The sequence below is a fragment of the Saccostrea cucullata genome, unplaced genomic scaffold, assembly GCF_032062105.1.
Source record: "Saccostrea cucullata isolate Sc308-1 unplaced genomic scaffold, CSIRO_AGI_Scuc_v1 ctg765, whole genome shotgun sequence".
In the NCBI taxonomy this organism is placed as follows: Eukaryota; Metazoa; Mollusca; class Bivalvia; order Ostreida; family Ostreidae; genus Saccostrea; species Saccostrea cuccullata.
The window spans coordinates 432,062-446,168 of NW_026932784.1; the positions used below are offsets into that span (position 1 = coordinate 432,062).

At 31.7% G+C, this 14,107-nt stretch overlaps 1 protein-coding gene across 2 annotated transcripts; it reads left to right on the top strand.

The window, feature by feature from the left end:
- The first annotated feature begins 120 nt into the window (after positions 1-120).
- Positions 121-14,107, top strand: LOC134236155 (muskelin-like). Of its 2 annotated transcripts, none has more exons than XM_062718332.1 (21): positions 121-207; positions 384-453; positions 1,027-1,169; positions 1,478-1,566; positions 1,927-2,039; positions 2,367-2,504; positions 2,883-2,937; positions 3,170-3,244; positions 4,937-5,005; positions 5,518-5,630; positions 6,047-6,160; positions 6,509-6,666; positions 7,288-7,429; positions 7,738-7,864; positions 8,291-8,358; positions 8,628-8,704; positions 9,297-9,408; positions 10,033-10,110; positions 11,212-11,376; positions 13,101-13,161; positions 13,447-14,107. In XM_062718332.1, exons 1-21 carry the CDS (start codon positions 125-127, stop codon positions 13,575-13,577), a joined length of 2,181 nt encoding a protein of 726 aa, XP_062574316.1. In that variant the 5' UTR covers positions 121-124; the 3' UTR covers positions 13,578-14,107. The 2 variants fall into 2 exon arrangements, with proteins under 2 accessions (XP_062574316.1, XP_062574317.1); XM_062718333.1 differs by having other exon boundaries at positions 7,291-7,429; positions 13,447-14,106.

Consider the following 14,107-nt stretch of genomic DNA (forward strand, 5'->3'; position numbering starts at 1 on the left):
TGATATATTGCAAGGTGATTTTCCACATTTTTTAACATCTAAAATCTTCTCGAATTCGAAATTAATTTTTTTTAAACTCTCGGGATTTTCGTCGGGTTCGATAGTCTAAAATTTGAAGATCAGAATGGCAGATAAATGCGAAGAAAAGGATATATTGAAGTATTCTATCAGTAAATGGTCCAGTTTTTCATACAACTATGTTCCAGAGTAAGAAAACATTTTACTTTATAAATTTTTACCAAATATTTTTAATTTTAATTTATTTTCTTACTATTTTTTGGTGAAAATGAAGTCGACTCTAACAACAACATTTGTGTTACTTCTGATCTCCTGCAGGTCCGCATTTAAAATGTTTAAATAAACATGTTCTTTTTTGTTTTTAGAAACATATACAGTGATAATCCAAAGGACCAGTCTTCACGATGGTCCTCAGACTCCAACCACCCACCTCAGGTACAGACACAGAAAGGGGGGATTTTTTGTTATAGAGGCCTGAATGTGTCTTTGAACAGACATTCCCCATAGTTAGAGCACATTACATCAGTCATAAAGCAGCACGTTAGAGTGAATAAGTCTGGTGGTGATTCTGGAGATATAAATTATTCTGCACTAAAAATTTAAAAAATATATATACATGTGCCACATTAATCAAACGAACTCTCATATCCTGGTGTTGATATGCCTTCACAACACAACATTGGGTACAAGTTAAAATGGCACTTGGTGAAAACGGCACTTGGGAAAAGTCAAAATGGCACTTTTTGTATTGTAGGATTTTGATTTTGATGAAACAGAAAATGCACTTGAATTAACATTTGTTAAAAAAAATATATGTCAGAAAAAAAATACTTCCTCTGAAAATTTCAATAGTGTACTTTATACTTTTATACATTTGTTATACAGTTGTTTAATTTCATCTATCTATGTAGAGGGGAAAAAATAGTAGCAAATTTAGCTGATGTGATTTCCACCCTAGACTTCTCTGTCATAAATATATAAGTATATTACTGACCATTTATTTTGAAGTTCCTAATGCTAAAGCTTGAAAAACCAGCCATTGTGGAGTGTATTACTTTTGGGAAGTATGAGAAGGCCCATGTCTGTAATCTGAAAAAGTTTAAAGTGTTTGGAGGTCTGAATGATGAACATATGATAGAGTTACTAGAAGGGTATGATATTTAAATCCATGTGTACTTATCTAACTATTTTAAAATTCAAAAAATGAAGAAAAAAAAAGTTTACTCAGCAAAGAATTTTTAAGCTTAAATGTTTCTTCACCCATAATAATATTTCCAAAACTTAAGCACAGAATATTATTTTCCATATATAAAGTATACTTCATATGTTGTAAAAACAATTTTAAGTGAAGCTTTTCTTTTTGTTGTTGCAACTATGCACATTGAAGCACTGTAATTTTGTTAAAGCTTGGCTGATGAAAATAGATTTTTTAATGCTTATATTTAACTATTTATTGTAGTGGTTTGAAGAATGATCATGTTCCAGAAACTTTTCCCCTTAAGAAGGAATTGCATGAAAATGTCTTTCCATGTAGATATATTAAGATTGGTATGTATATTGGTATTTTATTTTTGTATATACATGTAATTTAATATGATATATTCTGATTTTGTTATAATTCTTGGTACATGTGCTTTGAAGCATCATTGGGATAATCACTTGCCTGAGATATTTTTGTCTTTTGAATTCATGCAAAAAAAGTTTTAACATGTTTAAGAATATGTGTACAAGATATAAGTAAAGACTGTACAACTGAGACTTTATAATTTTAAAATGAAAGATGTTGAATTTCATTTTTGATTGAGACAAATACACAATGTGCTTAAAAAACATATCAGATGAAGTGCATTATTATTTGTTTCACACTGCTTTTCTTTATTTTATATTGCCTATGTTTCTTTTTCACAGTTCCCCTTCAGGCATGGGGCCCTTCCTGTTTTAATTTTAGTATCTGGTATGTGAAACTTCAAGGAGAAAGTGACTGGGATGTAGTTCAACCATGTCTTCAATGGCTGGTCACAGTAAGTGACAACTGATATTGAAATATGTTTGTTATTGTATCTTTATATTGAAGAAACAGTTAATCATGATTTGGCATATATTTCATTTTCTTCCATACTGTAATGAAGAGAGACTTAAACAGACACTACATGCTATTCAATCAGATTTCTTTTGATATACCATAATAATTGTATTTATATATATTGTTTAATTGAAAAAGTCAACATGTTACTTGGAAAGAGGGTCATCAGAAATGTTGCTATGTACATATACATGTATTTATGTATTCAAATTATTTATAGATTACTGTAACTTAGTTTATTATTTTCTGATCCTTCAATTAATAGTTTAGAGAGAAGGAGGCCATTAGGCTGTGTTTGAAGCATTTCAGACAGAGACAGTATACAGAGGCTTACGAGGCCCTCCAAAAGAAAACCAAAGTCTCTCTGGAACACCCCATACTCACAGAACTCCACTCCATGCTGGTAGGTTGTCCATTTACCACTCTTTACATAACTACAATAAAATATGCTTATAACAAAACCAGAGACTAAGGATTTTGTTTCATTATATTATAAGTGTCATTTATTATATACTACCCGTCAATTTTACAATACATAATAAAGTCGCTGGGAATGAAAATCACTTCACTGTAAGTGTCGGTACATTTTTGGTGTGTTAGTTATAACCATATTTTATATTACTGTATTACAGAATACAGGCTTTCAAACTAAAAAAATGGTACAGTTTTTTCTATAGCAAAAACATATTTGGATGGATTTATAAATAAATTGCATTTAATATGACAATTGGTTTGAAATTTGAATATATGTAGGCTCCATGGGTTTAATTGTTGTTTTCAGGTTAAACATGGTGATTTTGAAAAGAGTGAGGATTTACTGTGGCAGGCAGCAGAAGGTTGGTTTTGTTGCAAGTTTATTTTAAATTATCCAAATATATACGCTCATGTCTTACTTTGAAAAAGTATTAAGGTTTAAAAGATTGAATTATCTTTATTCATTAATGTACAGAAGGTTTAAAAGATTGAATTATCTTTATTCATTAATGTACAGAACTTAGAATGGTGAAGAAGAAGAAAAAAAGAATTAAAGAACTTAAAATATGTCTTTGTTTTTCTTTTCTGTTGCAGAGGGACTATTTGATCAGTATATTTGTGACCAAGACTATAAACCAAAATGGACCCCCATAGAACCAATTCCCACAGGTATATATGCAATGTGTTGTAATTTCTTGAAAAAAAAACTTTTTTATCTGTTGAAGTCATTTGAAAAAAAGTTACAGTGAAACTTGTATTAAGCAGTCACCTACGGAATCCATCAAAAGTGACCTTTATAGAGAGGTGACCTTTGAAAAGAGGTTCATCTTTTTTTAAAAAGAATTTATTTACAAATTTAATATGTCAGTTTTGTGTTTATATTATGTATTTCACCACAAAATCTACAAGAAAGTTAGGTATTGGACATTAGTGATCTCACTTGAAATATTATTTATAATCTTACACTTACAGGGTGTTGCATTATCCTCCGTAAAAACAATTTTTTTCTTTGTGTAAGGAATGAATAAAATCAGTTAAAAATTATTTTATCTAAACTTGATTCATAAAATTAACCTCTGTACATGTATTTTTTTAAATACATGTACACAACTGTCCATGATTTGTTGTATAATAAACTCTCAGACATACTCTCAGTTGATCAACAGGTGCACAGGTGTCCTGAGCAATGAAGCGTTATTAATCCCTAACAGTCATTTCCTTTGTGAAATTCACAACATACCCAAGCCACAATGTGTATATAAACTGTAATTATGGCTTCAACAAAGGATGCAAGTTTCCTAGGTGTGAAAATTATTTAAAATGCCTATCAAGCGTAATACATTTACAACTTTTAGATCATGTGGAGTTGGGCACGATATCGACACTGTAAATAGTAAACAAAAATATCATTGTCATTAATAGATTAATATAGTTCATATGTTGTTATTTTTTAAAACTTAATTAAAAATCCAGAAGTCAAAAGACCCTAATAATCAGTTATCGATAATACTATAGTAATCGTTTTTTTTTTTCCTGTTAACTTTTTTCGTCATAAGCATAGTTGTTCGAGTTTTGTAAAATATAGAAGCAGTTAGTTTGTAAAATGATTCTTGAATATGCTTATCCAGTAAAGAAATTGCTCTGTTTATTAATTTTTATTCACGATCCCGCAACAATTGACTGATTATTTACATTAGTAACAAAAATCGGGAATCCCCAGATCAGGTATGATTGGACAAAATGGCCACTGTGTTCGTTTGAAATTAGGTGACCGCTGACCGTGTTACGCAAAAATAGAGTTACTTTATATAGGAAATTTTTGGGAAGAAATAAAATGACCGCATAGGACAAGTGACTGCTGGATAGAGGTGACGCTATAACAAGTTTGACTGTAGTTACAATAAAAATATGCAAAGAAATTCAAATATCAGATTCAAAATTTCTGAATGCCCATGTTTCCAAGATGAATAATGTTTTGGCAGGCTCAACAATTTCAATTTTTTAAAGCAATATCTAGGTTAATTTTGAAAAAATTACATTTTAGAACCAATTTTTCACCAGTTACGTAAATATTTGAATTAAAATTATAATTATATAATACTGTATACAAGAAATTTCACCCCCATTTTATTTTCGCCCCTTTTGCCCTCACCTTGGTTGGGCGAATTTAAAAAGGGGCAAATTCAAAGAATACAGTATAATTTCTTTAAAAACAAAAGTGTGACTGGGCAAATTTTAAACGGGGCAAAATTGTTTGCAAGATCAAAAGGGCGAAAATAAAGCGGGGTGAAAATAACCCTGTATACAGTAGAAATGTTGGTTGAAATATTTGTTCTATGAGAACAACAACCTTTTTTGTAGGAGAAAATCCTAATGCTTACCAGCCTGGAATGAGGGGAGGTCACCAGATGTGCCTGGATTTACAGAATGGTTAGGCCTGAATATAGTCATGTAGTTTACTGGATAAATGATTTACATCTACTTAAGTTTGACCCCAGTGTCAAGGGGCAAATGACTGATGCAAAAATATTTTAGTTTAATTTACCCACAATCCCAAAAGGCTTTGTATGTAATTGGTGAGTATATTCAGGGTAGATGGTTTCTAATTTTTATATTAGAGAAAGAATTCAGCAAGAGCATTTGACATAATTATGGTCAAATTATAGAAATTACAGAAGAAATTACAAAAGAAGATATTCTCATTGAAAGAAAACACAACATTTATCAATGAAGAATGGATAAAAAACCGAGATTCAAAATGGCTTCAAGAAAACTGCTAACAAATATTTATATATAGTATCTGTGATCATAAATTTTCATTCCAGTTCTCCTGAAAAAAAATTGATATGTAATTACTTCAAACCTTGTAAATGTTTTAAGAACCTTTTATATAAGCATGTGGAGGGGAACATGTCATTTATCAAGGTTTCTTGTCATTACAGAGAATCTATACCTGTTTGGTGGGTGGGATGGGAACAAAGACTTGGCAGATTTCTGGGTGTTTTCTGTGCCTTCAAAAGAATGGACCTGTTTAAGCCAAAATACAGAAGCAGATGTATGTTAAAATTCCTAAATCAGGAAAAGCATTTGAGAGTAAAACATACAGTCATGTAGATACAAATTTTATCAAAAGTTGTCTAATTAATAGATTAGCCAGTTGTCAGATCCTGATTTCATATTCATGTTTAAGTATCTCCAAGTTTTATATAAGTAAAAATGTTGAAAATTTCAAATTTGTAAAAAATTTCATGGACAAAATCAGACCCTTTAAACTTGTTCTCTACCTGTTTTTTAAAGTGCTGTTTATGAATTGTTTTCAGAGTTAGTTCCATTGGTTTAACATTTGTATGATTATTTTCAAGTACGAGTTTTTTTCTTTAAAAATATAATGGGATTGGTCAGCAGGCATTCCTTATTTTTAGTCCTTTCCATACATATTTTTATTGTGAATGATTGAATGTTTAATTTCAGGGTGGTCCAAATGCAAGATCTTGTCACAAGATGTGTTTAGATTATGAGAGGAAGCAGATTTTTATTTTGGGGAGGTATTTGGATTCATCTGTCAGAACTTCAGACAACCTCAAGGTAAGCTTGATAGTATATTTATAGAAAGCTCGAATTTAATGCATACTCCATATCTAAAAGTTTCTCTTTATACAACTTTATCTTATTTGTTTTTACAAGTCATTTAACTTTTTAGCTCATTAAATATAATGTTGAGTTTAATTCATGATCTGCAGATACATGAAGGTTGTGGCAACGAGGGAATCTAGACTTTTGCATAGCTATTATTTTCATAAAATATATTGGGACTGTTGCTTTCATTGAACCATTGGAATCTTTGTGAGAAAAAGCTCAGTTAATTATAACCCTATGACCTAAAACTGTGATGGTCACTAACAATTCTTTAAAAAAATATTTCTGTCTTCACAGAGTGACTTTTATATGTATGACATCAACTCAGACAGATGGACTTTAATCACAGAGGACACTCATACAATGGGTGGACCCAGGCTTATATACGACCATCAAATGGTCATAGATATCGAAAAACAAACTTTATATGTATTTGGAGGGCGTGTTTTAAACAGGTGAATTATATAAAGTTAGGTTTTTTTTTTCCTTTTAAAATTTTTAAGGATATAGAGCTGTATAAAATACAAGGTGTACACATTTTTCAAGCATATTCTCTTTGATGTGAAAAGAAAACTGCATTTTTTAAGTTTTACATAAGCAATTGAGCAGTGAATATTTAATTGATCATTTCTGACTACTAACTGTATATAGGGTTATTTTTGCCCCTTGTTATTTTTGCCCTTTTGAACTTGTGAACAATTTTGCCCCATTTTAAATTCACCCAATCAAAACTGTTTAAGAAATTATGAGGTGGAATTTGAGTTCGCCCTGTTTTAAATGCGGCCAATCAAGGAGAGGGCGAAAGGGGCGAAAATAAAACGGGGCAAAAATTTCACTGTATACAGTCATTAAAATTGAAGTGAATTAAATTAATTTTCTTGGAGAGGGATTTGGATTGTTATATTCTTGTAATGAATGAAATGTTTAGTTTTTTATAAAGCTTATCTAAGAATAATTTTATGAATTGTATTCTATGATCTCAAGCTAGCTGAAGTGTAAATGAAACCATTAACGCATTTTAAGAGCAGTAATACTTGTAATATAAAGGATTAACATTCAATGTGTATGCATTCCAACAGTGTTGGCTCAGACAGGGGGAGTGAGCATTCGTTTAGTGGCCTTTATGCTTACCACATTCCCACCAACACATGGTCTTGTATTAAGGAAGACTGCCCCACCCTGAGGTCAAGGATAGGTCACTCTATGCTCTTCCACTCTGTAAGTCTGTTTGTTGTGTGAGAAATATCTGCAAAATATGGATTTGTTCACATCAGCATCCAGTGCTGTGTACAAACTTAAATTTGTGACAAATGATATAATTATATAAATTTCCAATGCCTAACTTATTCTGAACAATTGATATGTGTGAAGTTGTAATGTTATGTTGAAATGTTTTATGAGGAAAGTAAACTTAATTAGTTCAGCAATATGTACTTTTACAAGCATTGGCAAGAAAAAAAATGTATCAAACTATTGTTAAACATGCACAAACTTCAGCAGTCCAACTTTCTTTTTTCTCCTCCTAGAAACGACGACTATTGTATGTGTTTGCTGGTCAAAGAGCTAAGGAGTATCTGAATGACTTTTTCACCTATAATGTGGATACAGGACTGATAGATATTATCAGTGATGGATCAAAGAAAGATTCTGCAGGTATGTTTACCTACTTACTTATTTAGTCCTTTATATTCTTTGTGCTTTGAGTACAGAAGGCCTGTGTGAAACTCAAATACATATGAAATTTAAATGCATATTTTTCCTTAGTAAAAGAAAAAAGTTCTTCAGTTATTGATATATCATTAAAAAAATATTGTGTAATAAGTAGAGTTAATTATCTGTCTTTGTGAATTAAAGATTACTGGTCTGCTTCTTTTGCTCTGAAGGCAGATCAATCATATCATTCCGTAGATTACTAATTGAAAGCTATAACAGGTGGCAAAAGTTTGTACTTTTATACACCCGAAATTTTATGGACAATGTGACATAAGTAAATGCATTTCTATAGTGAAAATGAGATTGAGTGATTATACATGTATATGGTATATGATATGATAAGGCCTATTGTGTCTTTTCTTTCAGTTCCATCAGCTGGCTTTACACAAAGAGCTACCATAGACCCAAATAAAGATGAAATACATGTGTTGTCTGTGAGTGAATAAAGATAAGGAAATGAGACAAAATAAATCACTTAAAAGCTTCAAAAAAGTTTTTGAATTTATGGAATGAACATAGTTATTCTTAACATATAAATAAACAAAGCTGAGAAAATGTATTCCTGAGATAGCAGATTGACTGGAATTATATTCGTGAGACAAGTACATTGTACAAATTATAACTCTAGGAAATGTAAGATTTGATTTATTTGTAAGAATTTTGAAATTTCCTGAAGTAATTTCTGCTTATTTGAAAATTTTAGGGCCTTAACAAAGAAAAGGAGAAAAGAGAAAATGTGAAGAATTCTTTCTGGGTATACAATATTAAGAAAAATAGATGGTAAATGAATTATTGTTTCATTATTTCGGGAAAGTATTTTCATTCAATGAATAATGTGTGATATGATTGTGTGGAAAACAGTTTCATTTTTTTCTGAAATATTAGAACCATCTGTTTGTACTGAATGTCAGGCCTAGATAAATAAATTGTGTTTTTCAAGTTCCCCGACCAACCCTTGAATATATATATGCCAACGCATTAAAATGTATCCACTAATATCTATCCAAAAGTAAAAAAAGAAAAAATGAGTTTTGCTATTAGAAATCTTAATTTCAATCACTTCTGTGTATGAGAAAATGCATATCCTATACACATTCAGCAGAAATGTTTTGATAAAGAATTCTATGGTAATCAATGGCAGCCTGCTTTCTAATAAAATGTTAAAATAAAAAAAAATGTTTTCCCTATTTTTTCTCAGGTTGGAATAGGAAACACAGTATTTATTTATCTTGACCTAACAAGGAGAAATGAGAAAATATATTGGAATTTGTACCTGTGGAAAGTTAAAATTATAGACTATAGTGAAAAGAAATCGTACTGGTCAAGAAATAATGAAGTGTAGTCTCACCTGTTGTTATTATAAAACTGCCAGGTCGTGTGTGTACAGAAATGAGAACAGTGGGCAGCAGTACTGGACGAAGATGCAGAATGTAGAACCAGTACCAAGATTTGCCCATCAGTTGGTTTACGATCATGTCAGAAAGGTGGGTACCTGTAAAATGTTACTAAATATGGAATATATGTTTCTTCACTTGTGTAAGTTAGGATCAAGGTCATAGTTGATACTATTATTGTAGAAAGTAGACAGATACACATATTTATTCATCGGAGAATTTTCTTTCAAAGGTAAATTGACCATGAAAACTACAGTGTACTTCAGTAACTTAATTTTTTTTATTCAGTGGTTTCATATATAAGAATATTTTATGTCATTGTATTATGATCTCAGTGTATCATTTTGTTAGATACTGTAAACCAACTTACATTAGTGTGCAATAAATTTTCGCGAAGTTCGCGAGAGCCTTGTCATCGTGAATATTTCTTGCCATGAACCAGTCCTTAAAGTCTCTGTGTCTATCATACATGTAATTAGCAACAGATCCAAAAAAACGGTTGATTGTGAAAATAAATCTTTGCAAACTAGTTTGTCCCCAGTAAATTTCGAAATAAAATCGTTGTGAATAAAAGTTGGTTTACAATATCATCATTCACATTTATTGAAAATTGTTAGTTAATACTTACATATATTTAAATATGTACATGTAGATAAAAATTGTCTTGTGGAGAAATGCTGTTGATCAGTTGATCATCCTGTCTGTATATCTTAGGTTCACTACTTGTTTGGAGGTAACCCTGGAAAAGAAAGCTTACCTAAAATAAGGCTGGATGATTTCTGGGTATTAAAGGTAGGTTATAAATAAGCATATTAATTTTATATTTATCAAAAACATTCTAATCTTCGAAAATGTGCATTATTTAAAGTTTGATCTTAGCCACTGTTATTGGCTGCTGTTGATGCCCATCTCCTCCAGCCCAACTGTAACCACTCCGCTTAGTAGTTCATCTCCAAGTTGTTTTTGGCTCTCTTCCCTCCTTCTTTCTGAGCACCATGTCAGTGTGTTAGTACAACTCCTGGTGCTTTCAATCCTTTGTACATACAGGTACATCGCAAGCTCTCTTGATATTATTGTTTCAGTTCCTTTCATTGTTTTTCTTTTGTGAGGTAGCTCCTCATTTGATTTTTTTATCTGGTCATCTAACTCTCAGTATTTTTTTTTTCAGTCAGATGTTCTGGAAAGTGCAAATTCATCTACTTTTTGTCTCACTTTTTTCCCATATCTCATTTCCATACACAAGGACTAGCAGAACTTAGCTGATGAATAACTTCACCTTTGTTTGAATGGAAGATTTAATTCTGTCTGAGCCTTCTAATTGCGATTCTGCTTTCCCCAAGCTTGTTGGTATTGTCCTCATTAGACCCTCCCTTTGTTGGTTTCACACTTCCAAGGAATGTACTTGTACATCTACATACTCTATATCTTGTCCTTAGATCGTAGCTGGCTCTTTTATGTCAGAGCTGAGTCTTTTGTTTCCAAAACATTCATTTCTGAAGTCATTTCGACTTACATTTTTATCTAGTCTTTGTGTCTTTTGACAAATGTCCTGAAATTTCAAGGAAAGTATAGTAAGAGTATTATTATGTTTTACAAATGTTTCACATTAGATGAATATGTTGCATTTTTGGCAAAAATGAAAATTTTTTTGCAAAAAAATTGAAATAAAAGTACATGTATACACATTTTAAAAGGTGCAAAAGTCACATGTCTGTTGCGAAATTTAATATTTTTATCCACAAAGATTATCTGTAATGAAACAATATATTTTTAATTAGCTACGTAGGAAAATGAGTTCAATGGACATATTAAAATTGAAGATGTAGCCACACAAACAATTTTTAAAATTGAAAATTTTAAAATAAATTTTAATGATGTTTGGTTAAATTTCAGTTGTGTAGATTGTCATCAGAACACCTATTACGTCAGTGTAAATATCTACTGAGAAAGTACAAGTTTCAGGAGCTTGCGGAACACAATCCCCACACTGCCATGTTGTACCTACAGAATGATCTAGCCAGTATTGTCGACCACAAAAATAAAAAAGAACGGGAAGAGGTATCAACTTTAAAGCAGTTTTAAACCACGTGAAGAAATATTAATGTAAAGAAACTGAAAAATGCAAATATAAAAATCATGAAATAAATTAGTAAAAAATTAGATTATGGATCACTTGTGCATAATGATATATGATATGCTGTGGTATTCAATATGCTTTTTTAGCTCACCTGAGCCGAAGGCTCAAGTGAGCTTTTCTGATCACATTTTGATCACATTTCGTCCGTCCGTCTGTCCGTCTGTCTGTCTAGCTGTCCGTCCGTCCGTCTGTCTGTCCGTCTGTAAACTTTTCACATTTTCGACTTCTTCTCAAGAACCAAAGGCCAATTTTAACCAAACTTGGCACAAAGCATCCTTGAGTGTAGGGGAGTTTAAATTGTTAAAATGAAGGGCCAAGTCCCCTAACAAGGGGAGATAATTAAGAAAAGACAAAAATAGGGTGGGGTCACTAAAAAATCTTCTTCTCAAGAACCACTGGGCCAGGAAAGCTGAAACTTATGTGGAAGCATCCTTGTGTAGTGTAGATATCAAATTGTTAAAATCATGACCCCCGGGGGTAGGGCGGGGCCACAATAGGGAATCCAAGTTTTACATAGAAATATATAGAAAAAATCTTTAAAAATCTTCTTCTCAAGAACCACCGGGCCAGGAAAGCTGAAACTTATGTGAAAGCATCCTTAGGTAGTGTAGATATTAAATTGTTACAATCATGACCCCCGGGGGTAGGGCGGGGCCACAGTAGGGAATCCAAGTTTTACATAGAAATATATAGAACAAATCTTTAAAAATCTTCTTCTCAAGAACCACTGGGCCTGGAAAACTGAAACTTATGTGGAAGCATCCTTGTGTAGTGTAGATATTAAATTGTTACAATCATGACCCCCGGGGGTAGGGCGGGGCCACAATAGGGAATCCAAGTTTTACAGAGAAATATATAGAACAAATCTTTAAAAATCTTCTTCTCAAGAACCACTGGGCCAGGAAAGCTGAAACTTATGTGAAAACATCCTTGGGTAGTGTAGATATTAAATTGTTAAAATCATGACACCCGGGGGTAGGGCGGGGCCACTATAGGGAATCCAAGTTTTACATAGAAATATATAGAACAAATCTTTAAAAATCTTCTCAAGAACCACTGGGCCTGGAAAGCTGAAACTTATGTGGAAGCATCCTTGGGTAGTGTAGATATTAAATTATTAAGATCATGACCCCCGGGGGTAGGGCGGAGGCACAATAGGGAATCCAAGTTTTACATAGAAATACATAGAACATATCTTTAAAAATCTTCTTCTCAAGAACCACTTGGCCAGGAAAGCTGAAACTTATGTGGAAGCATCCTGGGATAGTGTAGATTCTAAATTTTTAAATCATAAAAGGGAAGGGGGTAGTGGGGCATGTTAGGTATAGCAAGAGAGGGAATCTGGTAGGAACTGCAACACCCAAGTTACTCAGGTGAGCGATGTGGCCCATGGGCCTCTTGTCTATAATTTCTTAATAGAATTTAAAAAAAATCTTTCATTTATAAAGATTTATTAAGTGTAAATATCTGAATGTGCTATTCCAAAAATAAAAATTGTTTAAAATAATAACAAGTTATCAAACTTTCTACAATTTTTATAGAACATGTATTTCAATTCAATTTTGATGTTTCCATTATCTAAATGTGTTGAGTTTGAATATTATATTTTTAAAATTACAAGTAGATTATATTTCCTTATTCTTAGTTTGAGTCCCTGGCTACGACTTTGTTCCAGAGCCCTGAGGATGAAATAGAAGGAAATGAAGGTAAATATATGCTTGTACTTTATACCTTTCTGAAGACATTAAAATGGAATTCATAATTTGCTTATGAAATAGACTTAATTTGGATGGAGTGTTTCTTAGGTGTTTGATTTATGACTAATTTATGATTTTTAACAAAATAAGATTAAATTTCTAAACTTTAAGGCAATAAATACAAGTGAATGCTAGTGTATTCAACTTATTAGCAAACAAGTGATTCTAAAATGCAGAATGTATTTCGTTCAACAAGTGCATCAGAGACAATAAATTGTAAAATACCTTTTGCAGAGGCTATATTGGTAGATACTAGTGAACATCACATGGCTAGGACGGAACTATTCGACCAGTTAGTGGCCTTTTTCCCTGAGCACATGTCTCAGCCTAAAGGAAATCTTGTGGACCTTATTCCTCTGACCTGATATTCTGCAGTGTGGTTTATATATAAATGGCATCCCCAGTCCCTAAAATAAAAAAAAAATGTTGGAATGAAATTAACTGTTTGCTACATTTTAGCTTATCTGTGCCAAAAATTTAATGTTATTATACATCTACTTTACTTATGAAAAGGCGATGAGGTACATTACTTTGCTAAAAAGTAACAAGCATACCATGTACTTAAAAATATATATTTGGAAAAATAATTTGATTTTACTATTTAATTGCTCTGTTTTACATACATGTGTATGGATGTATGACCATTTTCATGTCATCGTACATGTTAAGAATTTTCATTGTTAGTTATATCATTTGTTTATTTAATGATATAACAATAAGAATGTGATGTATTATAGTATTACCAACCAGTCATTATAGGAAGTATAAAATAATTACTGTTGCATAATCTAGTACATGTTTTTTAATTCTTCCAATTTAATTTATTGACTGATGTGTTTATTGACTAAATACAAATATAGTACACTATAGTACTTGTAAATATGTGTTGTACAGA